At 40.6% G+C, this 25,919-nt stretch overlaps 2 protein-coding genes across 6 annotated transcripts in view; one reads left to right on the forward strand and one right to left on the reverse strand.

Annotated features, from left to right (window-relative positions):
* The window catches only part of LOC143282765 (uncharacterized), a 42,215-nt gene extending 35,505 nt beyond the window's left edge, over positions 1-6,710 (reverse strand). For all 4 annotated transcript variants that reach the window (XM_076588523.1, XM_076588522.1, XM_076588521.1 and 1 more), the window contains exons 1-4: positions 6,294-6,710; positions 4,436-4,737; positions 3,964-4,059; positions 138-334 (exon numbers count right to left, since the gene is read on the reverse strand). In XM_076588523.1, the coding sequence (XP_076444638.1) occupies positions 138-334; positions 3,964-4,059; positions 4,436-4,737; positions 6,294-6,647 (949 nt within the window). In that variant the 5' untranslated portion in view covers positions 6,648-6,710. The remainder of the gene's footprint in view (positions 1-137; positions 335-3,963; positions 4,060-4,435; positions 4,738-6,293) is intronic.
* A 176-nt stretch (positions 6,711-6,886) lies between these two features.
* The window catches only part of LOC143282766 (uncharacterized), a 38,188-nt gene continuing 19,155 nt past the window's right edge, over positions 6,887-25,919 (forward strand). The window contains exons 1-8 of one of the 2 annotated variants that reach the window (XM_076588524.1): positions 6,887-6,951; positions 11,743-14,035; positions 15,137-15,244; positions 16,881-17,138; positions 18,991-19,140; positions 20,620-20,877; positions 21,474-21,851; positions 23,966-24,203. In XM_076588524.1, the coding sequence (XP_076444639.1) occupies positions 11,750-14,035; positions 15,137-15,244; positions 16,881-17,138; positions 18,991-19,140; positions 20,620-20,877; positions 21,474-21,851; positions 23,966-24,203 (3,676 nt within the window). In that variant the 5' untranslated portion in view covers positions 6,887-6,951; positions 11,743-11,749. The remainder of the gene's footprint in view (positions 6,952-11,742; positions 14,036-15,136; positions 15,245-16,880; positions 17,139-18,990; positions 19,141-20,619; positions 20,878-21,473; positions 21,852-23,965; positions 24,204-25,919) is intronic. The other variant, XM_076588525.1, reaches the window with a different exon arrangement.

The following is a 25,919-nucleotide window of genomic DNA, read 5'->3' on the forward strand; positions in this document are numbered from 1 at the left end:
ACATTACAAGAGAATGAACATTAGTGTCAGAAAAAAATACAATCCAAGGTCACAAACTTTACGTACAGGCCACATCTAACTGATGCCGCTAAAACAAAACCTAGTTTCAAAAGTCGACTTCACACTTTGACACTCACCTTGCCTGATCTGTTCAGCCTGGAAGTCATAGAGAGCATTCTGCATTTCGTCTTCCAGCTTCAGACGGGCCTCTTCCATTTCCATCTTTACATTCTCAATCCTTTTCTTTTCCATCTCAGCTAGCTGCTTCCATCGCATACCAAACTCAAATTCAAATGAGCCTTTTGGTGCAAAATGAGGGTCCTTCTCTCGTTCTCTGAAATATGGTTTTTAATCCATTACAATACCTCAATTATACACAGGTTGAGATTGGCTAAAATTGCTTTGAACAATGAGGAAAAAAGGTACTGATTTCAAGATCAGCTGTCAAGCAGTTAATTGGATGGGAAAGAAATCTACAAAATTGTTTGAAGAAAAAATGTTTTCCATCCCGGACTTCCAGGGCATCCATTCAATTTGATGGTATTACATGGAATGCTCTCTGAAAGCATCGCCAATTACTCAACTACTGATTACATTCAGGGCTCAACATTAACTTTTTTTTCCACTTACCTAGTTGGGGAAGTCAAGGAAAATTCACTTGCCAGAATGGGTTTTGTACCTTCCCAGCTTTCACTAGTTTCAGAAACTTACAAGCATCTGACAAAACTATCCTCTCTCCCCCCCCCAACCCCCCTCCCTCAACACACACACACACAGCAACGTTTCCTAAAATCTAAAAACTATCAAGGCCTTCTGTCTAAAACCTTGGGAAGATATCATTTCAGAGGATCAAGCTTAAAAAGAGAAAAAGCAGTCTTAACATATTTGTCTTCATATAAAGTGTGTGTGTGTGTGTGTGTGTGTGTGTGTGTGTGTTTTAAGCATTCATATTAATATTATTATGTACCAATGAGTATGCAAGGATGCTGAGGGATGACATAATAAGAGATTATGACAGTTTCAGTTTCAGTAGCTCAAGGAGGCGTCACTGCGTTCGGACAAATCCATATATGCTACACCACATCTGCCAAGCGCCTGACCAGCAGCGTAACCCAACGCGCTTAGTCAGGCCTTGAGAAAAAAAAAAGAAAAAAAAGGGGTGAATAAATAATAGATATATAAATTTAAAAAATAAATAACTACTACCACTACTAATAATATGCACAAGGCGCAAAAACTTGATGGTCAACTATAAGCGTACATAAATAAATAATAATTATTAATATATAAAAAAAATAAGCATGAAGCATAAGACAGTAAATGAGTGAGAAGCACGAAGATCAAGACTGGAACATAGTTTCATAGAGAGGTTGCGGTGCATTGGAAAACTGACCTTGACTTTGAACCTACCCACCCTCCCCACCCTACTACCTCAATCTCGATTCCTTTTGCCATTTCTGTTCTGTCCAGGTATAAGTAATGTATAAAGGAGAAGGGTTAAGTATGGAACAGAAAGCTGGTATACATAAAGGAAAGATAAACTGGGGAGAATGAGAGGGGGTGTGAAGTGCAGGGAAAATAATGAACAATAATTATTGTAGTCATGCTGATGGTGGTAAGGGGCATAAATGGTTATACAGAATGGATTCTTGTACTTAATTACTGATTCCTGTCCATTTTGTTTTGATTAACAAAGGACCTTCGGGTGGACAAGACAGAAGGAGAAAGAGGGTTGGGAGCAAGAGAGACGCAGACTCAAAAACTTAAATACTCAAGGATGTTTTTTTGGGAAAGAAAGATTAAGCATTGTTAAATGTCACAGGAGGAGGCATAGGAGGGGAGGGCAGGGTGAAAGTGAGAGTGGCAGTGAATTTGATTGCTATGTTTAAGGGGGGTTGGATGGTGAGGTGGTGCGGATGGCAGTATGGGGCGAGGAGGATAGGAAGACGGGCTCAGTTATTAATCATGTGTTCAAGTCATTATCCTCTAGTTAACTGCAGACAAGCCTTAACCCTCTTACCCACAGGACGCTCAGCACTTATCACCCCTGAAATCCCATGCCAAGGCGAATAACTCTTGCGATTTTCGATAGTGGGTAATTATAAACATTGATTAAAAATATCATTACATTCTTTTGTTGCGAATGTTCATTTTTCCTGCATTCTACACATAATAAAGTTGCAAAAGAATTTTTGTTTCCAGGCTCATGTTGCTTTGTATTTACATAAACAAAATAATTGTGTCAAATTTGATGGTCAACTCTGAAAAAAATAATTTTAATCACAGTATCATTTTCTTTGAAGTAAGTTATCTGGTCTGCAGTGACTTCTAACATATCTTCTTTTCATTCATTTTCTTACTCAACTTGAATTCCAACAATGAACATGCTTATTTTTATGTTCTTTTCATTTTGAGGGATGATGCGTTGGGAGAAAAACAACTGCAAACAAACAAAAACAAACCACAAACCTACCTCACATGTAATTTCTTCATAATGAAAAGAAAAATATAATCCATTTATTAACTAGCAAAATCAGAAAAATCGTGCAGAATGTCAATAATTGTTAGTGCAATCAACGACTGACATATATCGATTCCGACGGTCTGACGATCGATTTATGATTTCGGAGGTCCGGTGATTGATTCACACTCAAGTACCAACTACACTCTCAATATCGGTAAAACTCCGTCAGGGGATGTCTAGGTCACTCAGTATGAGCAACTTTTACAAAATTCTCAAGCAAAAATCATCTTCAGAACAGTCGTTCGGATTACGCTACTACAATCAACAGTCATCGAACTTATCTTGCAACTTTGAAACTTCAAAACTTTGGCAAAACTTTACCAAATCAGTAGTATATTCCATTGAACTAGCACAATCAGGAAGATCACGCAGAACGCCAATAAATATCAGTGAAATCAAGACTAACTCACTGACAGTATCAATTTCGGAGGTCCGGCGTTTGATTCATGATTTCAGAGGTCCGGCGATCGATTCACATTCAAGTGACCAATTTCACTCTCATTGTCGGCAAAACTCAGGAAGTCGATATCTAGGTTACTCAGATCAATTGATTTTTACAAGATTCTCAGGCAAAAATCATTAAAACAGTTCAAAGTCATCTTCAGAATCAGCGTACAGATTACGCTAAAGCATGCGGCAATCATCAAACTCGTCTTGCAACTTTAAAAATTCACAACTTTGTCAAAATTCAAACAAATCGGACTCTGAAAAGTGCGAAATGCATGGCAGGAAGTGCCTAAAACGAGGCTGTGAATCTCACGAGAGTCTCGTTTATGTAAACAACAATGGCTGCGTCCATAGTAAGCACATGTTTTGATGGCGGTACCAGGCAGGTTCGGGTGCTACACTGCAAGCCAACATTGGGCGGGTTAGATGTGTAATGGTTAATGGCAGTATGTAATGCCTATAAGCAAGCACTGACAGTTAACTTACAACTTACAGTCAAGAAGTCAGAACGACACATGTTCATCAGCAACATCAAAATTGTGTGCAATACAGACTTTGCACTGTCCCAAAAATAGAAAATAAAAAGAATGCTATGCTCAATATGCCGCGTAAACTGTAACAGGTCCACCAAGTTGCAAGTTGGACAAGTCTCGACACCAGTCTATTGGAGTTGTTCAATGCCTGAAGACTTTTTTACAAAAAAAATTACCATAGGCTGCCCCAAAATAGCAGCCAATGGCAAGTAGCCTTGTGGTGCACACTCCGCCTATCGAAGTCACGACTCAAAATCGTCTCCTAGAGAATAATTTCAAAAAACACAACAAATGACATGTAAGTCTTAAAGAAATATTGTACAGAAATGGCCTAGCTTGCCCTGCATGCCAATCTATATGTCCCAGACAGTTGAGGAATTGTTAATGTTGAGCCCTGACATTTATTATGACACATATTTCTTATTTGCATTTCATAAGATTAAAACTTTTGATACATACTTTTTATACTGCTCATTCTTTGTCAGGAACTTCTCTGGTAAGCCGTCTTCCTCATCTTTGTGCTCCAGTGGTTCTACCTCTATAGGCTTTGGATCCCTGCAAATGAAGTTTCACCAATTTTTCATCCTCATGTAAGGAAACCCATCTAAATAGACTATTCAGCAAAGAACACCACTTAAAGGAATACAAAGAGCAACTGGGACACATTTAAAAATTCAAGCAGTTACTTGACTGAATTTATGTTCAGCCCATCCTGTCAACTAGTCCATTGCTTCCAATCATAAATCCAGCCAGTAGACAAAAGCCAAGAATAATATCAATTGTTGTGACAAAGACACTTAGGAAGCTTTTAATCAAAACAAATATATCTTACTCAAGTAAAAGGCTTTTCAAACCGATCACTGATTATTCTACAAATCATTAAAAGCTATATCAAGAATAAAAAGAAAGAGTTGAAACTGAAAATACTTACGCCCCGAACAGAAAGACCCCTTCACTGATGCGTCGCAATGCCTGCTGGGCTCCAGGTTTCCTTGTAAACTCTACAAGCCCTTCTCCAGTCGATTTGCCTCGTTCATCCACAATGACAATGGCTCTCTCTAGCTCTCCAAATTGTGTAAATGCCTGTTCTAACAGCTCATTGGAGACAAAGGGATGAAGATTCTTCACTTTCAATGCGGCAGCATGAGTAGCAAATCTGACACGCAACACTCTTCCCTTTCGTTGCAGTCCATCCAAGGCTGCTTTGGCTGCTTCAGCATTTTGGCGATAATCCTGCAAACAAAATTCATAAATGACCCATTCTCAAAAGGTGCCCACATGGACAGTTAATGTGTTACTTGTATTTGTAAACTGCAACAGAAAAGGAATACGACTCCAGTTCAACTTTCTATTAGTCTTTTCTGAGACTTTGAAATAGGTCAGAAGTATCCACTTAATCATCGTATCATTATGAAATGAATAACAAAAGGCGAAGCCTAATGTTAAACAAGATTCAAAACAAGTTCAAAGTGTTTAATTTAAAACAGTTGCATTTTTTTCTATTCTAGAAACCAAATGTCTTGAGACTAAGAAGATTTCTACAGCATTCACTGTTAACTTACATTTACAATAACACGTTAATTTTATTGATATAAAAATTCTGCCACTGTGGCCCCTTCACAATAAAGATCTGATATAGACATTCATGTGCATAACTTTGGTTTTATTTTATCATTTTAGCAAGCATTTTTCATATCATTATCAGGATATGTTCATGTTTCTATAAAACCAACCAACACTGACATGGATCAGTAAAGATTTGGCTGGCGCTAGACATAAATTCTCGATCCATGTGCAGCGAGCAGCTCGACATAGGTCCCGCATAATTACAGGAAGCAAAGTTCTTTCAATTTTCATTCAATCAAACTGGAAGTTTAAGCATACAAGCATACTGATATTGATGTTTCAGGGAAATGTGGGCCTTTCTTGATTCTCATGTTTGCTTTTGCTGCTGTCCGGCATTAACTTTTCACCAATGGCTGATAGAACCGGTTTGTTAAGTCTTCAGAGTGACAGAGTCCAACCAGGAATCAAACTCGTGACTCCCAGTTAGGTCACTTCTTCAGAGTCCTCCTGACTACTTATCTGTCAAATCTACCACCAAAATTACCAACACCCACCCACTAATTTTTTAATAACCAACGCACTCCCACCAAAATTACCAGATGTATCGATTACAGGATGTAATGTTTTGTCATTCAACGACATTCTCATCAGGATCTCCATGAAGTAATGAGCTTCCCCTATCAATCGAGGATTGATGTCCATGTATGATGTATGTTGGTGATTCGAACATAAGACTTCAGAAGAACACAGAATGAAATCAGATGAGCAAGCCATCACACATTCTACCATTACTATTAAATAATGAAATACAATTCAACCATATAGTATACACATTAAAAAAAAAAAAAAAGGTTTAGTACAAGGATACTCGTTTTTCAACATGAACATCAGCAGCAGGACAATGCAGGTCGTTTCCTTTCAGCTGTAACTACAGCATTAACGCCCAGTAATGGTTAATAAAATATATATATTACAAAGTGACAAAACAAAGATCTGAATCAACGTGACAATAGTCTGAACCACCTATCAATTTTAATACCGTTTACCACTATATTTGGTTTTATGCATTCAAAAGAACACAAAAAAGCATCGCTTCCTCAAATAAATGCCTGTTGACGTCTAATATTTTAGAAACCTATTAGATTCAGCTACTGATGATGTAAACCTTCGGCTGCACTTATGAAAAATAGACTCGAGAAACGGAATATTGAATATGAACCAACCATGCGGATGAAGCCGAACCCTCGACCAGCATTGACGTAGACTTCAGAAACTTCGCCATATGCTGAAAACAACTTTTTAAAGTCATCTTCTGTGATGTCCGATGTCAGATTTCCCACAAATAATCTGCACCTTCCCGTGAATTTCTTTTCCTCTGTAGTCTTTTGTTCGGTGCTGTGGGGAGGGTCATCGTTTCCATCATGTTTATGATGGTCCCGGTCGTGTTTGTTTCTGGTACTCGAATCAGATCGACCATGGTGGGATTTATCATTCTTATTGGAGCTCGAATCTCTTTTGAAGTCTCCAGATCCTTTGATGTCCATCTTCGAAGGTGGTCTATTCGGCATTTTAGACATTTTTCGTTATTTTCTTGACCCCAACCTTTCCTTTCTTCCACTCTGATGCAAAGATGGCGTCCTTTGTCGCCTCTGCAATTTTAAAAGAAAGCCGCTATCGGTATCAATCTAAAAAAGAAAAACTGATTGCATATGTATATAACACTACTAGATAGCGATGAAAACCAGGTAAAAACATAAAAATATAAATATCTAAATGTTTTCTCGAATTAACGATATTTCTTAAAGGGCCGGTCGCTCAAGCTGACCTAATTCCAAGACGAGGCTAGACTGCGCTCGCTTCCTCGATAATTGGGACACATCGGTACATTATTGTGCATAATATCTTGTGTGTGCGTTGTGTTACCTAGTATGTGTGATTGATTCCTTAATTTCTTAGGGTAATGCTCTTTTCACGTACATGAAAAACCATAGCACTATTCTTGACGGGACTGTTTTTGTTCGTCTGCCATTTTTATGGGAGTTAAGCCATGGTGATTCTGCAATCAAGGGAAAACATATAATAATAGTCATTAAAATACGGTATTGTCTCCTTTTTATGCCTTTCAAATAAATTGTATTTATTATGTGCCTTTTACAATACACTGCAATGATTTTAAACGGTGTACATAATGAGTCTGTGTCACCATTTACTTGTAAAAACATCGAAATATCGAAATTCATTCGACAGAGTTCTCTCCCTTGACACACGTGTGGGGGATAAAAACAAACTTTTTTTTTTCTTTTTTTTTTAAGATCGTATATTTACACATATTCATTTCGACTTAATAAAGTTTGTAGTGTGTCTGAGTTAAATGACAGAGGTGTGTTTATCAGCATCCATTATGCACCATAATTAAAGATGGGTGTATACTTATCACCTTAGACACTGCATTTCTTGAAAAAAAAATGTTTTAGAGAGATATATATATATATCTTTCTTCTTTACGTTACATGACCAACATCCACTTGCCGATGACTCTGTCATGGTTCATGCATGCTGGGTATTTTCATGTCTCCATAACCCACCAAACACTGACATGGGTTACACTTACAGGATCTTCAACGTGCGTGTTAAAGGATCTTCAACGTGCGTATTTGATCAGCGTGCATATACACATGAAGGGGGTTCAGGCACTAGCAGGTCTGCACATATGTTGACCTCGGGAGATCAGAAAAATCTCCACCCTTTACCCACCAGGTGCCGTTACTGTGATTCAAACCTGGCACCCTCAGATTGAATGTTGAACACTTAAACCACTCAGCTATTGTGCCTGTCATATATATGTATATATATATATATATATATATGTATGTATATATATATGTATGTGTATATATATATATATATATAAATATACGCACACACATATACCTATTGGTAATGGTATTAGTAATATATATCTGGCCAGAAGCACCTCACCATTGTCAGTGCCTACGCGCCAACCATGACCAACCCGGATGAAGTGAAGGCAAAGTTCTACGAGGACCTTCACTCTGTCATTGCTGCTATCCCTAAAGCAGACAAACTCATCATTCTTGGCGACTTCAATGCTAGAGTTGGCTCTGACTACATCTCCTGGGATGGAGTGATTGGAAAGCACGGCGTGGTCCACTGCAACCCAAATGGATTGCTTTTGCTTCAGACCTGTGCAGAGCACGAACTGCTGATAACCAACACAGTTTTCTGCCTCCCTACCTGAAACAGGATGTCATGGATGCACCCTCACTCAAAGCATTGGCATCTCATCGATTACGTCATCATCAGGAAAAGGGATAGGCAAGATGTACGTGTGACAAAGACCATGTATGGCGCCGAGTGTTGGATAGACCATTGCCTTGTAGTCTCGAAGCTGAATAATCGAATCCAGCCCAAGAGATGCCCCCAAGGCCAGAAGGCTCCAAAACGGCTCAACATCACTAAGCTGAAAAACATCACCATCAAACAGACCTTTATGGAGCTGCTGGAAGATCGTCTGGAATCCGCCTCTCTGGACAACCAGAATGTGGAGTCTGACTGGAGGACCCTGCGCGAGCTGATCTATAGTACAGCTTCAGAGACCATGGGACCCATGACCAGAAAGCACAAAGACTGGTTTGATGAAAACTGTGATGAAATCAAGCAGCTTCTGGATGAGAAACGCCGTCTGTATGAAGCCTACCTGAGCAACTCAAAGTCCACATCAAAAAAGGATGCGTACAATGCCATCCGCAGGACTGTTCAGCAAAAGTTACGTCAGATGCAGGATAAGTGGCTGAGTGACAAAGCTGATGAGATCCAGGGATATGCTGACAGGCACGATATGAAGAGGTTCTATGATGACTTAAAAGAAGTCTACGGCCCCACATCCTCAGGATCATCCCCCCTCCTCAATGCAGATGGGAATACCTTGATCACTGAGAAGGAGAAAATTCTCGAACGCTGGGCTGAGCACTTCAACAGTGTCTTAAATCGCCCTTCCTCCATAAATGATGAAGCCATAGACCGTCTCCCACAAGTCCCCATCAACGAAGCACTGGATGATCCGCCAACACTTCTTGAGACCCAGAAAGCAATCTGTCTGCTATCCAGTGGCAAAGCAGCTGGCTCAGACTCCATACCAGCAGAGGTCTACAAGGATGGAGGCACTGTGCTGACTGAGAAGCTCCATCAGCTGTAATCACTCATGTGGAAAGAAGAGACGATCCCCCAGGATTTCAAAGATGCATCGATCATTCACTTGTACAAGCGAAAGGGGAACCGGCAAGCCTGTGATAACCATCAGGGCATTTCCTTGCTCTCCATCGCAGGCAAGATACTTGCCAGGAACCTACTAAACTGCCTCACAGCACACCTTGACCAAGGTCATTTGCCTGAGAGCCATTGTGGATTCCGGAAAGAACGCAGAACCGCCAACATGGTGTTTGATGCAAGGCAGCTGCAAGAGAAATGTCAGGAGCAAAATGGTGATCTGTTCTCCACCTATGTCAACCTCACTAAGGCCTTTGACACCGTGAGTAGAGAGGGACTGTGGAAGATCATGGCCAAGTACGGATGCCCTCGGAAATTTATTTCCTTGGTCAGCCAATTCCATGAAGGCATGCAGGCTCGAGTCCAGGACAGTGGCGAAACATCTGCTCCTTTTCCTGTCACAAATGGTGTCAAGCAAGGCTGCGTCCTGGCTCCAGCACTGTTCAGCCTCATGTTCTCTGCAATGCTTACTGATGCCTTCAGAGATGGCGATGTTGGAATCGGCCTAAAGTACCTAACAGATGGCAAGCTGTTTAACCTCAGAAGGCTTCAAGCAAAAACGAAGGTCATGACAGACATCATCAGAGACTTTGCACCTCAGCGTCGACAAGTTTGCCACTGCCAGCAGGAACTTCGGCCTTACCATCAGCATGAGGAAAACTGAAGTTCTCCATCAGCCAGCCCCAGGGAAATCCCACGTTGAGCCCAACATCACAGTCAACGGTCAGAGACTCAGTGCGGTGGAGCGGTTCACATACCTTGGCAGCACACTGTCATGAAATGAGATCATTGACGATGAAGTGAACGTCAGAATTGCAAGAGCAAGCGCAACCTTTGGTAGACTATGCAAATGTCTGGAACAGAAGAGGCTAAAGGTCTACAGAGCAGTAGTTCTCCCTACACTACTGTACGCCTGCGAAACTTGGACAGTGTACCAACGAAACGCCAAGAAACTGAACCACTTCCACACAACATGCCTCAGGAAGCTACTGAACATCAAGTGGCAAGAGAGGACCCCAGACACGGAGGTGCTTGCAAAAGCCACCCTTCCCAGCATCTTCACCATCCTGATGCAGTCCCAGCTTCGCTGGGCTGGATACGTGGCGCGCATGCCAGACCATCGGCTGCCCAAAAGGCTCTTCTATGGCGAGCTGCAACAAGGGAAGAGATCACACGGAGGTCAGAAGAAGCGCTTCAGAGATACTCTGAAAGTCTCTCTGAAAGCATTTGATATCAACCCTGACTCCTGGGAGTAATCTGCAGTGGACCGTGACAAATGGCGCCCTGCTGTGCACAAAGGCGCCAAGTTGTGCAAGGCCAACAGGACTGCTGCAGCTGTTCAGAAGAGGCAGGCCAGAAGGTCACGGGCAAACAAGCTCCCTGACAATGATAAGCCTGTCTTTGTCTGCCCCGTCAGCGAACATATTGTGCGCAGATTGGACTATTCAGCCATCTGCGCATTCACAGATAGATTCATGAGCATCCCCCACCCCCCCACCACCCTCCCTCCATCCCCCAGCTGGATGACAACGATAGTCATCATCGATCTCGATGGACACACACCATATGCTGTCTGTATTTGTAAGTAAAGTTAATACCCACAAGGTATGAAAGTGATCCAGGTAGTTGATATTATTGATACATGTACTATGAGGACCAAAAATGTTTGTGTGTGTGTTACACTTCATTAAAAGAAAAACATTGGGCAGCATGGTTTAGTTATTTATTGTTTGCTCACTTAAGAGTTAATTTCAGAATAATTGTGCACACACACACACACACACACACACACACACACACACACAGTGACACACTTAGATACATTCTGTCTATTATTATCCATGAACAGGTGCATAGTGACACTGACATAATCTTTATCCCAAACGGTCAATGCCATGTTTAGTCATATTGTATTTTCTCCCCATCCCTCTCTCTCTCTATCTATCTGATTGTAGCTAAAACATGCCATCATTTATGGGTCATTCTTTGAGTTTCACATATCCCCCTCCAATCCTTATTGTGGTTTGGTGTCATAAGCCAGTCATTAAAATTTAAATGGAAAAAAGATTGTGTACATGTGTGTTGAAGAAAGATTGAATCTGTAGAACATGACCCAAGATATGCTATTGTACTTGAAAATCATCTACAAGATAAGTATATCACATGTGGTGACAAACTCATGATGACCTGACAATGACATAAAAAAAATCCTATGTTGGACTTCAGCAAGATCATGTACTGTGAAGAACTTGGGATTGCAGATCAGTTTGGTTATGAAAATATAGAGTGCAGATAAAGAGGTTTGAGAATAAAGCATCAAGTCTGGTATCAAAGACTGTTGTAAAATATGTGAATTTAAAAGTCAGTATAAAATTTTTTTTTCAGAGCCAAAATGTCCCAGTCAGCGGAGAACCAGTCTGCTATGATAGAAAATGAGAACAACTTCAACATTGCTGTAGAATCCCAAGCTGCAGAGTCCGAATCCAGTTGTGGAGGTGTGAACCTACAGGGTATTTCCACAGCTGATGATGATCCAGGAACACCAACTCAGGATGAAGTTGAAGAGAGGACAGGCATAGATGAGGGACAGGGAGATAGTGAGATAGCTGCTGGCAGTGATGCTCATGGAGAATCCATAGCTGGTGCAGGAGATGCAGATCTAAAAAATGAAGAGTCAGAAAGACATGCTAAAGAAGAAGATTACCCACAAGCAGAAGAAGCAAGTGAATCTCAAGATGCCTCTGAGTCAAGGTCACCACAAATTCCTGCAGAAGGTCAAGATGAGCAAGTAGCTGCTGAAGAAACTATGGAGGTTGATGAACATCAGCCTGAAGAAGCTGAACAAATGGAAGAACATGAAAATGTGTGTAGTGAACCTGATCTTACAAATCTTGCACAAGAGGATAATGATAGTCAGCAAGATGCAGATCAAGAAACTGAAGGGGAAACCTTTGACTGTCAAGCAGAACCAGCATGCACAGAAGCAGAAACAGACAGTAATTTAGCCGTGGCACAAAATGCTGTGTATGAAGAGGACCAGAATCTACAAATGGAAGAGACAGAAGGAGAACTGGTTGAAAGTGGGATGCAAAATGAGGATCAGAATCTAGCAATGGATGATGCAGCAGAAGGACAGGAATCTGAAAGCAACACACAAGATGATGGTCAGATTCTTGCAACAGAAGAAGCTCAGCAAGCTGAAGACGAAAGACCAGAAGACAACCAGTATGTACAGATGTATGAAACAGAACAAGATCAGCAGGTTGAAAGTGAAAGAACAGAGGATGATCAATATCTGGCCATGGATGATGCTGAACAATCTCAGCAAGCTGACTTTGCAGATGAAGGTCAAGATTTGGGGGAAAAAAGCAGCCAAGATGAACAACAGGCTGATGCTGATTCACAGATGCTGGCAGATGAAGGTGGGCAGGATGAACAGGCTGATGCTGAAACACAGATGCTGGCAGATGAAGGTGGGCAGGATGAACAGGCTGATGCTGAAACACAGATGCTGGCAGATGAAGGTGGACAAGATGAACAGGCTGATGCTGAAACACAGATGCTGGCAGATGAAGGTGGACAAGATGAACAACAGGCTGATGCTGAATCACAGTTGCTTGATTCAGAATCACCGGCAGATAATGATTTGGAAGGTGTTGATGTGTACCAGCCTGATTCTTCTATTATAGAAGCAACTGATCCTGAAGCAGAAATGAATGATAATGCATGCACAAATGAAGGAGATGCCACTGCAGTCGATGATACCACTTTTGAAGTTAATGATTATGAGGTTGGGAACACTGTGTCCAATGAAGCTGAAAAAAATGAAACCATGGCTGAGGATGTTTCTGCTGATTGCGGAGAAACGGATGCTGGTGGTAATGCAGTTGAAGAGGTGCCTGATGAAACTGGAGAGTCCATGGGAGAGTCATTTGCTTTGCCTGAAGAACAAGAGCCCTCATCGCAACCCACAGGCAGTGTAAGTGATGTCAATGAGCATGATCTGGATTATGACAGCAAAGAAAAACAAACAACTGATGGAGGAGAAGAGGAACATGACACTGAAGCTACTGAAATGCACCAGGAAGCTGACAGAACATCACTGTTAAATACTGAAAACACAGAATCAAAATCATCTGATGGTCTTGACAAATTTATTGAAGATTCTGATCAGACAATGGACCCCGAAGCTGACAGAGCCTCTGATGCCACCATTGTAGAAGGAAGAGATATTGATGATGAACCTATGCTTCAAGTGACTGATATTAAATCCGGAGCAGATGCAGAAGAGGGGCTTGATGAAAGACCTGACTCTGCAAGAGACATTAATGCTGATGATACAAACATGGACACCAGTGCTACGTCTGAGGCAGTAGACACAGAGACAGCTGGTAGAGAAAACAACTCTGTCGAAGAATCAGATGTGGCTGATGAGCAGACTTATGAGAATGCTATAGACAGAACTGAAGTGGATGATGCTGAGAAGAAAGCCTCTTCAGTTGACGATGACGATGTTGTGGTTCTTGATGATGATGAAGAAGGCATTTCACAGGTCAAAAAAGAAGGCCCAGAAAAGGAAGTTTTGAATAGCAACAATGACATGGGAATCCAAATTGAGTCCGTGAGTGGAGGAGCAAATGATGTTCATGGATACAATGAGCATACAGATGTGAAACAGGTAAGAGAACAGTTATTTACACCCTGTTTTAGTGGGGTTTGGGAGGGAGAGGTGTGGGGGTTATCACATTTCTTTCACTCAAGAGAGCTGTTGAATCTATCACTTGGTTATTTTTACTGTGACTATTTAAAACATTTCCATGCTTTATAGAAGAAAACAAAAGCAAATCAAAACATGTTATGATGGCAATGTTTGCATGATAGAAACAGTTGTGTGTGTTTTGATTCTGTAATACTAATAGGCAGGATTGGGACTGCTGAGCTCAGCAAGGTTAGGGGGTGTTGGGAGAGGGAATGGGGATGGGGGGCAAGTATTGTCCCTGAAAAAAAGCAGGTTTTGGGGTTAGAACTTTTTAATTATCAAAACAGAAATCATCTTAGAATTAGAACCTTAAATTAGCTTTTGAATGACCAAAAAATGACAATCATAAACATTGATAAAGTGTTTTTTTGTTGTTTTTTTTCATTCAATCTTTATGAAATAGAATAGCGTATTCACCTATCATACTGATTTGAGTGAACAGGAAAATAGTAAAAATTAGAACAGATATTTTAATGCATTAGAAGAATCAACAGATTTTACCTTTATATTTGCTGTGTAATTGGAGCCCCCTTTTCCCTGAAGTCTTGGCCTATGCACTCCAGTGATTTGGGCGTTAAGTAGCTTATGGAACCTAGTTATTATTTCTTTCTTTCTTTTTCAGTATCTACTAAAGCTAGTTGAAAATGTTTGTTCCCACCCCAAAATCAAATGAAAAAGTTTATATCAATATATATATAATATACACATGTTTGTGTTTGTACTGTTAGTATTACTAATGATTCTGTCACACACTAAAATAGTATTTAAAAAAATATATTAAAAAAATTAAATAAATAAAAAATAAAAAACAAGAATGAAACTGTTGAAAGAAAAAAACTGATATTTGGCATTGGTATTTTCATTCAGATTTCTTGTTGGAACATTTCGAGTACACACTTTGTTCATATAATCTAATGCAGTACATAAAAACTGATCGCTTGTATCATTCAAATTTATTTATTGTAAAGTCTGATTTATCAGATTTACCAAGTGACACAACTCAAGACTTGTGTGCCTTAGGAAAATGCTGACCAAAAGCCAGTTGCCACGCCAAAGACAGACTCCAAAGGTAATGCCGCATCTGGCAGGAAGTCATCCAGGACACAGACCTGCATTGTCTGCAAAAAGGTCAGATATTCAGCACTACAGATTTATCTCTCTTTCTTTTTGGCTTTTGTTTGTTTGTTTTGTTTTGTTTGTTTGTCTGTTGTTGTTTTTTTTTCATTATTGACTATGTTGATATAGTGTGAATGACGGGTGCGAAAGCGCTTTGATTTGTCTCTGCACAAGATTCAGCGCTATATAAATATGATAATTATTATTATAAATATGTTGTTTTCTGTTTTTCTTTTTCAGTTTCAAACCAGTGCAAAATTCAGCAGTATTAAGTTATTGAAGTAAGCTGGGCATTGATCCTTGATCATTACAAAGCTCGATGCTTTGTGGAGATCTTGACGAGAATATCATTGAACAACACCAGTAATCGTTTCTTCCTGTAGTTTTGGTGGGAGTTCATTGATCGGTAAATAAGAAAATTAGCGGGAGTTCGTTGGTAAATTTGATGGGAGATTTGGCAAATATGGAGTCAGGAGAAGGGGTTGAGGGTGACTTATCTGTGGATCAAGAGTTTGATTCTTGGTTGGACTTTAATTCTATAGGGACCGGTTCTATCAGCCATTGGTGAAAAGTCCATGCGCGACAGCAGCAAAAGCAAACCCAAGAATTAAACAAGAGAGGCAAGGCCTTCAAGACTCACTTGTGATAAATTATGTCCCCTAGCATTAATTACAGAGTAATTTCCCTTTTTTACTATCTGCACCAAAGCATTTGCAAAATAAATAAAAATTCCATGCTTAGCAAAAGAAGTTCCTGTTTGAACAAAAAATGATAATAATGACTGCTCTTGTTGTTGGGTAAGAATATCAGATCAAAGTGCCAAGTTTAGAGAATACAAAAAATATAAATATAACAGTAAATGCAGTTTGCATATAATTAGGCTTCATTATTTATTTTTTTGTGCCCATCCCAGAGGTGCAATATTGTTTTAAACAAGATGACTGGAAAGAACTGAATTTTCCCTATTTTTATGCCTAATTTGGTGTCAACTGACAAAGTATTTGCAGAGAAAATGTCAATGTTAAAGTTTACCACAGACACACGGACACACACACACACACACACACACACACACACACACACACACAGACAACCGAACACCAGGTTAAAACATAGACTCACTTTGTTTACACAAGTGAGTCAAAAAGGCCAGCATTGACGTTCAGTTTCATTGAACGCGAAATGGAGAATGGAACGTTACATCTGTTAATTGTTTGGGTCCGATGTCAAGCTGCTGGCTGCACACCTGACACCGATGGAGGATCAGTGCCCGCTGCCGGCCTTTAGTTATCATCTCTTTACCTCAAGCTGCTCACCACTTTGAATATTTTGAGAAAGCGTGTAGTGCATGTGCTTGGTCACATCATTTATCAGTGTTGAAAAGTATTCTGTGTGGGTTTGGTATTTGAAGGTTTTTGTACAGGATAAACTGCCGTTGTAGGAAGAAGTAACAAATTTTATTTGAGAATAAGATTTGTGACAGGTTGTTATGTTTGTGATGTTTCTGGGCTTTTTCTGCTTGCACTCGCGCATGTGTGTGTGTGTGTGTGTGTGTGTGTGTGTGTGTGTGCCTGTGTGTGTGTGTGTGTTATGAACACTGTTCAAACATAATGTAAACCCACCTCAACATTAGCATCTGTTTATCCAGGTTGGCAAGTGCAAATACAACATAGTTCGCAATGGAGATATCAAGCACCTGTGTGATGATGCCTGCTTCAAGCGCTTCCGTGCCAACCCCACCATATTTCTCAAAGGCACGGGGACAGGTGGTAAAGCCGCTGCTGCAGACAAGAAAAGTGGGGATGTCAAACCACCAGCTGGCGTCCCTGTGGGGCAAGGGGTGGGCAAACCTGTGCCTGGTTACAAAACATGCACAGTTTGCCTTGTGATGAACATTAATTCTCAGGCAAGTTATGTGTGTCACTCTGTGTGTGTGTGTGTGTGTTTGTATGTGTGTGGAATTCAGATGGTGAGCTTAATTTGTGAATGTAGGGAAGAATGTGTGTGTTTGTGTGTGTGTGTGTGTGTGCGTGTGTAATTCAGATGGGAAGGTTGATTTGTGAATGTGTAGGGAGGAATTTGTGTGTGTGTGTGTGTGTGTGTGTGAGAGAGAGAGAGAGAGAGAGAGAGAGAGATTTCTCTGATTTTAAAATTTTGTGGCAGTGAGACCACTAACCCTTCATGGTAGAATTTGCTTTAAGTTTTTACTTTGTTGTAAACCTTTTTTGTATTCAAAAAAGTTTTGTGTCACTTAATGTTGGAAATCCTACTTTATAAGATTAATTTTGCAATGACTGACTGACTGACTGTTTATGTGTCAGTGTGTTTTCTTGCATTTGATTGACATTGTGTAGAAAATCCAGAAGTATACTTTAGTTCTTCATACTGTTAAAAGAAAATCTTTACAAAAAACAAAACAAAAAAGTGTCCAGTCTTAATTGCAGACTGTCATTTTCCCACACATTTATTTATTCATTTCTTATCATTATTAATGTTATCATTAGTACTGTTTAGTACTATATTTTGTTAATTTCTTTTTTTTTCATTTTTCATTTTGTTTATTATTTGATTTTATTTTTACTCAAGGCCTGACTAAGTGCATTAAGTTAAAAAAGTGATGAATTGTGCTGCCCGCCTTGTCTACAAGGCACGCAAACGTGACCACATCTCTCCCCTCCTCACGGAACTGCACTGGCTGCCTGTTTCTTGCAGAATTCAGTGCAAGATTGCCACTATTTGTTATAATGTTATCTCTGGCTCTGCTCCTCCTTATCTCCAGGAATTCCTCCAGATCTATTTTCTGTCTCGGTATCTGCGTTCCTCCTGTGACACTTGCATTTTTTCATACCAAACAGGCAAAAGAAACTCCATGGGGAACGTGCTTTTTTTTCAATGGACCAGTCATCTGGAATGAACTCCCTTATTCTGTCCGACACATTCAGTCTTTGTCCTCATTCAAATCAGCTCTCAAAACTCACCTTTTCCACAGTTGTTTTGATTAGCTTTCCCACCCTGTGTGTCCGTCTGCGATTGTTGGTGGGTGGAGAGAGGAATGGGGCTGTATAGGTATGAATGCCTGGTGTGTGGGTGTTTGTGTGTGTGTGTGTGTGTGTGTGTGTGTGACCTGTTTATTTTGTGATTCGTATAAGCAAATGAATGTTATGAAGTATATCTACATCAATGTACGTATGTGTAATTGTATTTGTAAACACTCTGGGCTCTCCAGAGATAGGGCATCCAAATATTCATTATTACTATTTTGAGTTATACTTCTGGTCAGGCACTAATACATGGATTTGTCCGAACTCAGTGACGCCTCCTTGAGCAACTGAACTAAACTGAATGTGTTGGTTATTTGCTATAACACCAGTCCCAGACCCATCATACCAGCATTTCAGAAGTGTACCCCTGCCCATACACCTTGGGTCTGTTAGATTATGATATTCAGGTTGTTGCTTTTAACGGACTTGATGTTTTATGAGAAAACCCTTGCACTCGTGTTTGCATGCTTCTTTTCCAAACGTCTTTTTTTTCTTTTTCTTTTTTTTTAATAAAAAAATTGTTTATTATGTTACTGGGTGATTTTCATGGTGGTTCTAAATTTCCTTTCTAGAGACATCACAATGAATTTTGTGTTTATTAGAAAAAAGACATATTTGTATTCTTCTGAGATCCAGTAAATGACAATATATATCATATGTATATATAATTAGTATATATATATATATATATATATATATATATATTTAATTGTACAGGGCCAGTTCTGTGTTTGGAAAGGACTTGACTTCTGTGGGGAAGGATGCCTTGGCAAATTCCAGTCTGGAATCAGTTCTTCTTGTGCACTGTGCACAGCTTTCATCCCCCTTGCGTCAAGATCTACCCACTGTCTACGCCTTGGTAGTCAGGTAAAGTGTGTTCATTTTATATCTTGTATTTGGAAAGCTTTGACTGAATTTGTTCACTTTTGTAATGTTTGTTGTTTTTTTTCTGTGTTTTATGTGGAATTATTGCTTTTTCTGATTTGATTCTTTTAGTGTAACTGAAAGTCTTGCCAGTCATATACATGTTCTGATGTGATTTGTTTCTTATTTAGTGTTTTGGACTTTGCTTCTTTGTTCACTTACTGTCTAGAAGTTAGATTTCACTCACTCAGAATAGAATCTGCTTAAAAAATGGTTGGGTTTTTTTTATATATTAAAATAGGTGTGGTGGTCAAATGGTTAGAGCACTGTATTCTTTCCCAAGTTTCCTCCAGAGTTTGATCTCTGTCACCCCGGATGGGTTAATGTGGGGATTTTTCCAGTCTTCCAGGTCAGCACATGTGCAGACCTGCAAGTGCCTGAACCTCCCTTTCGTACTCAGTCGTATGTATAGGCATGTAGAAGATCAAATACACATGTTAAAGATCCTGTTATCTATGTCAGCTTTCAGTGGGTTATAGAAACAAGAACCTACCAAGCATGCACACCTCACCTGACCACAAAAAACAAAAAAAAAATGTGTCATATATGCAGAATGTTACGTGTGTGTGTGTGTGTGTGTGTGTATGTATGTGTGTGTGTGTGTGTGTGTGTGACTAAATGACACAGGAAAATGAATGATCAGCGCCCAAAGGCAGCTGTCAGTCGGCTCTACCTAGTTAGGCAGCATGTTGTGCAAATGACTCCATGTTAGTATAGAGCTTGGTCTCTAACCAAGGATAGGTGCAGTATATGTATCCATATCGTATCATACCATAATAGACGTACACTGTGAGTTACAGCTTTACATAATAAAAACAATTGAAATTGATGTCCATATAAAGTGCCCTTAGTGTAACCAAGAAGCAAATAGCACTATAATAGCAGTAATTTTCAGAGCAGAAAAAACTGTACTTCCTTATTAGACTTTTGGGGTTTTTTGTTTTTTTAAATGTTCTCTACAAGTATTGTTTCAGTTTACCAGTATGATCAGCAAGCAATAAAGTGTTGTAACTATCATCATACACAAGGTACACAGCTTTCGCTGCCAATTCATCTCGCCCTCAGTTAATTTAAAGGCACAATGGAACAAACCCAAATACTTCCTCAAAAAAGGAAGCTCCGGGCTTGACCTTATAAAGATCATTTGACATGTGCACACATCAGCAATGGTGGAAGAAAGGTGCAAACGCAAATTAGCTTTTATTCAAGACTGGCATAGCCTTTTGATCCTGAATATGCTACACAGAATATACAAACAATAATAGCTGAATCGGTAGCAGAAGCAGCATTGACATGAAGTTGTGTACCTTGTGTATGAAGAGAGTTACCACTCTTTATTGTTTGTTGATCATTTACTCTCCAAACCTCATTGTTCTTTCATGACCATTGTGATCATTTCTGTTTTCACCTCTGTTATCACAGATGAAACCTTTCTGCAGCAATCGATGCCATGTCGACTACAAGCTGCGTCTGCGACTGTGCACCCAGTGTCAGAAGGATGCTGCTTCTGCCCCTGACTCATTTTTCTCCGCTCCAGTTGGTTCAGATGGAACCTTCAAAGACTTCTGCTCCCAGGCCTGTATGAAAAAGTTTGAAGAGGTGCTCAACATTGATGTCGAGATCCTGCGGGTGGAGCCTGGAAAGCCCATTACCGTCAACAAATGTTCTGTCTGCCACAAGGTCCGTCTGCACTCATCATGTTTCAGTTCATCCATCTCATTGTAGAAACAGTTTGTAATATGATAATAGCTTGGGATGATAATAGCTTGGGATTAGGGTGGGTCTGAAAGGAAGTAATAAAGCACTTGATAGGTTTTTATGCATCAGTCATTCAAATGTGTTTTTTTTCTTACCTTCTTTGGGTGCTTAACAGATATTTCATGTTCTTCCAGACCTGGCAGTTATCATCCGTTTGTGTCTTGAAATAGAAGGTACCAAATGTTTGTATACTTTTGACATTCATGGACTGCTGTTTTTATATTCACTAGTTAATGTGGGTTTTGATATGAATGATATGCAGATATATATAATCTATATGTATATTAATTTACTTTTCTTTGTCATACAAATAACTGATTGTAATTGTGTTTCCTTTTCCCCCAAGACTCTGGAAGGAATGGGTTTTGTGAGGAGCATTATGTCCTTTGCTTTGTTGTTGATTTTATCCTCATAGTATAAATGGTATTTGTTATTCAGGTATTTTCAGCACCTCCAAGATTCTTTCACCCTGATTAACACCCTTATTTTTTTGTGTTTTTTCACCATTGCCTTTTCAGAAAGAGATCATCAAGTATAACATCAAATACAAAGGCACCGTTCACCAGCTATGCAGTGACCCCTGCCTGTCGGCGTTCCAGTACACCAACAAGGTGGACCTGCACACCTGTGACTTCTGCAGTGCTCTGTGCACATCACGCGAGTCCTCAATCCACACAGTGCAGTTTGAGGGACACCAGAAACATTTCTGCTCGGATAAGTGTGTCAACAAGTTCCGCGCCTCCAACCGCAAAGTGTCGCCATGCTCTTGGTGTGGCACACAACGTGACAATTTTGACATGATTGAGCGCCTGGACTCCTCCAGCAAGTACCAGCTGTTCTGCTCACTGAACTGCTTGTCTTTGTACCGGGTCAACCTGCAAGTGAGTACTTCACCCGTGAGTAACAAGCTGGAAAGAAAATGAGAACGTGGCTCATGTTACATTTCTTTCTTCTCTTTCTTTTTCACATGAACTCTCTCTCTCTTTTTGTGTCTGTCTCTGTGAGGTGATGAATACAGATTGTACTTGATGATTGCTAGTGGCGTTAGAATGGAAAATGTGAGCAAGAGTCACAGGAAAGAACAATACTAAGTCATGTAGTGAGTAAATCAAATGCACTTTGATATTAAACTTTATGTTTTTTAATTGCGCCATAATTTTAGCTCGATTGGCCAAACGAGCAAAGTAACTTTGTGACCTGATACAAGTCTTCGTCAGATACAAAACAAAACATGAGTGTCAAAGAATTGATAGACAGAGAGAAATAAAAAAAAAAACCAACTTAGCCGTATGAAGAGCACAGGATCAGGAATCAAGATGGCTGCCGGAAAAAGAGGGAGCTAGTCAGGGATACAGAGGGGAGGTAACCTACTTCCGGGAGGTTATCGGCCATAGCTACTTTCGTTTTCTCTGCATAGGCGGATAGTAGTTTGCACAGGACAGGAATCAGACTCCCTGCCGGAGTCTGCACTAGTGGGTCATGGTAAGTGTGTTAGATAAATGTAATTTTAGGAAAAAATTTTCCTTTTTTTAAGAATAGTGTAGCAGAGTTCGGGTTTGGTTCAGGACACCATGGGTCATTTGACGGGTTCACCACAAAAACCAACCCCATACTCCTACTCTTGGTGCCCCCAGTTGACCACCCTACACCCCCAGAAATCTGCAGCTGAATTTGTACTTTGTCCATTACACTTGTCGGTATGTGATATATATAGTATGTAGAGACTATGTGCTGCTAATGTTTGCTGTGTTGTGAACATGGAAAATACAACATGGTCATAACTAAACTTTATTCTGCAGTGCTGAAACACTGTTTCAAGTTGACTGCTCTGGATCGTAAATATCCACATTATGGTACAGTTGATACAAATGAAACAGTAGAAACAAAAGCAAAGCAGTACACCTGAAAGACATCAGATCTACAGTATAATTGTCATTTGCATTAGTTGAGTATCATTGTTTTAGGAAAGTACTTTTCCACTGCTATGTCAAAATCGAAATCTTCACAGTTGCAAAATATCTCTAAAATTTCTGAATGGTGTAGAGGGACGCTCACTCAGTCTGGCTCCACGACTAAGCCATTATTGTCATTAGTAGGGGGCTTAGTTGGTGGTGTCCTAAGTACGTTAAAACAAAACAGGCACCACTGAACACCACCGAAGTGACTCAGCAACAATGCAGGGTCTCCTCTGGTGTGTAGGCTCCTGGCGACCTAATATCGATGGTTTTCTGTGGACTGCTGACGCTAGAACTGCGACGGACAAACCCAGGTGTGTCCGTGTATGGGGGAATCTAAATGAGCAGCGTGGGAGTAATGCCACTGAAACGGTGCAGATAATGGGACAGGAAAAAAAAAAGTGGAAGAGGACATCGGAGGTGGTGTAGTAGGTGGTGGTCTAGTGTCATCAGGAGGGAAAAGGGGAGGAGTAGTGTTGTTTGCAGGGCCTGAGAGAGAGGGCCCTGTGTGTGTCCACTCATCGATTGTGGTCTCAGCTAAAATTAGTCTGATCGCCCAAATGAGGGAGTCAGATTCAGATAATCATGTGACCTGTTCAACGGCATGACCACACACACCAAAATATCATCAGTGAATCGATATTAAGGCAGAAAATCAGAAGGAGAAAAGTTAGCCATGTGAAGAGCAAAGGAGGAGGAGAGAAGATGGCTGCTGGAAAAACAAGGTGCTGTACAGGTATGCAGAATGGTACTCTGCTAACGTGAGTTTATCAGCCCATCCTACTTTTGTTTTTCCTGCACAAGCGGGTAGTGGTTTGCACAGGAAAGGAATGAGATCACTGCCCAAGTCTGCACTCGTGGATCACACAAAGTATATTGATTAAACATAATTGTAGGAAGAAAATTTTACTTTTAGCATCATATTTTGTTCTGGTTCATTGTCATAGAATAGTTTCCTGTTAAAATTGACGAAACATATTCAAGGAAAATGTCTTTCTTTTTTTTTCATCTTTTCAAAAACTTTCATTGAAATGTGTATTTCCTACTTTTCGAAGGCCAAATCCAACCAGCCAGTCACCTGCGACCAGTGCTCAAAACGCGCCCCAGCACAGTACCACCTGACCATGAGCGACGCTTCAGTGCGCAACTTCTGCTCCTACAACTGTGTGATGACGTTCCAAGCCCAGTTCTCCAAGGGACCCCAACCAGCGCCCCCAGCTCCTGCCGCCTCTGCACCCCCTCCTCCTCCCCCCCCAAAGCATAAACACAACACCCGTGGCAGGGCTGGTAGAGGTAGGTTGGAATGGGATCACTTGTGTGGTTTGCTGTCTCGTTCATCTGTAGGATTTGAAACCTTTCAGATGATTAGGGAAGAAGACAGAATTGACTGCAGGATTCTTCAAAACTTCTTCTTCTGCGTTCACTCGTATGCACACGAGTAGGCTTTTACGTGTATGACCGTTTTTACCCCGCCATGTAGGCAGCCATACTCCGTTTTCGGGGGTGTGCATGCTGGGTATGTTCTTGTTTTCATAACCCACCGAACGCTGACATGGATTACAGGATCTTTAATGTGCGTATTTGATCTTCTGCTTGCATATACACATGAAGGGGGTTCAGGCACTAGCAGGTCTGTACATATGTTGACCTGGGAGATCGTAAAAATGTCCACCCTTTACCCACCAGGCGACGTCACCGTGATTCAAACCCGGGACCCTCAGATTGACAGTCCAAAGCTTTAACCACTCAGCTATTGCGCCCGTCGTTCTTCAAACCAAAAAACTAAAGTTTTTAAAAACCTTTTTGGTGGTAGATTAATCCTCTTTGTTTAGTGGGATAGGACGTTTCGAACCATAGGCCCGTTGTCAAGTGATGAAAAGAGGACAGTGTAGACAGGAAAGCCTATGTGAGAAATGGGTGATGACATCTCACTACTTTATGTTTAGATGGACCATGTACACTAAATACTTGCTGATCACCATTCAGTGCAATACATACTCACACACACACACACACACACACACACACACACACACACACACAAATAGAAAAAAAAAAAAAAAAAAAAATATATATATATATACATACATACACACACACATATATATATACATATATATATATATATATATATATATATACACATATATATACTCATGCATATACACACACATACATACATGCATACACACACACACACACACACATATATATATATATAAGTCTGACAACACGCTTATCTGTAAAACTATCAAATCAGCCATAGACAAAGGACATCGCCCAACAGAAGCTGCCAATACCATCTATAGCGAACCCAAAGAATCAAAGTTCTACCTGTTGCCCAAGATTCACAAGACCAACAATCCTGGACGTCCCATCGTGTCTACGTGCGCTTGCCCCACAGTCACTACTCTACCCACGTATATAAAAGACACTAATGATACACTGAGGTTGTTGGAGGATTTCTCTTTCCCAGACAACAGCACAGAACGACACCTCTTCACAATGGATATTGTGTCACTCTACACCAGCATCCCTCACGGTGATGGTTTGCAGGCTCTAAAGCACTACCTGGAGAAGAGTGACATCAAGGACCTCCACATCCCCACCATCCTCTGCCTATCTGAACTGGTTCTGTCCTTGAACTCGTTTGCCTTCGAAGACCGTCACTTCCAGCAAACAAGAGGGGTCGCCATGGGCACTAAGATGGGGCCCAGTTTTGCTTGTCTGTTTGTGGGCTATGTGGAGGAGCAGGCTCTCAACCACTATACAGGAACACAACCAGCTTTGTTCAGACGATACATCGACGACTACCTCGGTGTGTCGACTGGCCCAAGGGAAGTTTTGTTGAATTTTATCCAACACCTGTCAAGTTTCCACCCTGCCCTCCAATACACTCGTGAAGTATCATCGTCATCTATCTCTTTCCTGGACCTTTCCATCTCTGTCCACCCAGACAGCCCCAAACTCTCCACCACCATCTTCTACAAGCCTACAGATTCCCATGCA

Source organism: Babylonia areolata, chromosome 6 (genome assembly GCF_041734735.1).
Source record: "Babylonia areolata isolate BAREFJ2019XMU chromosome 6, ASM4173473v1, whole genome shotgun sequence".
Classification (NCBI taxonomy): domain Eukaryota; kingdom Metazoa; phylum Mollusca; class Gastropoda; order Neogastropoda; family Buccinidae; genus Babylonia; species Babylonia areolata.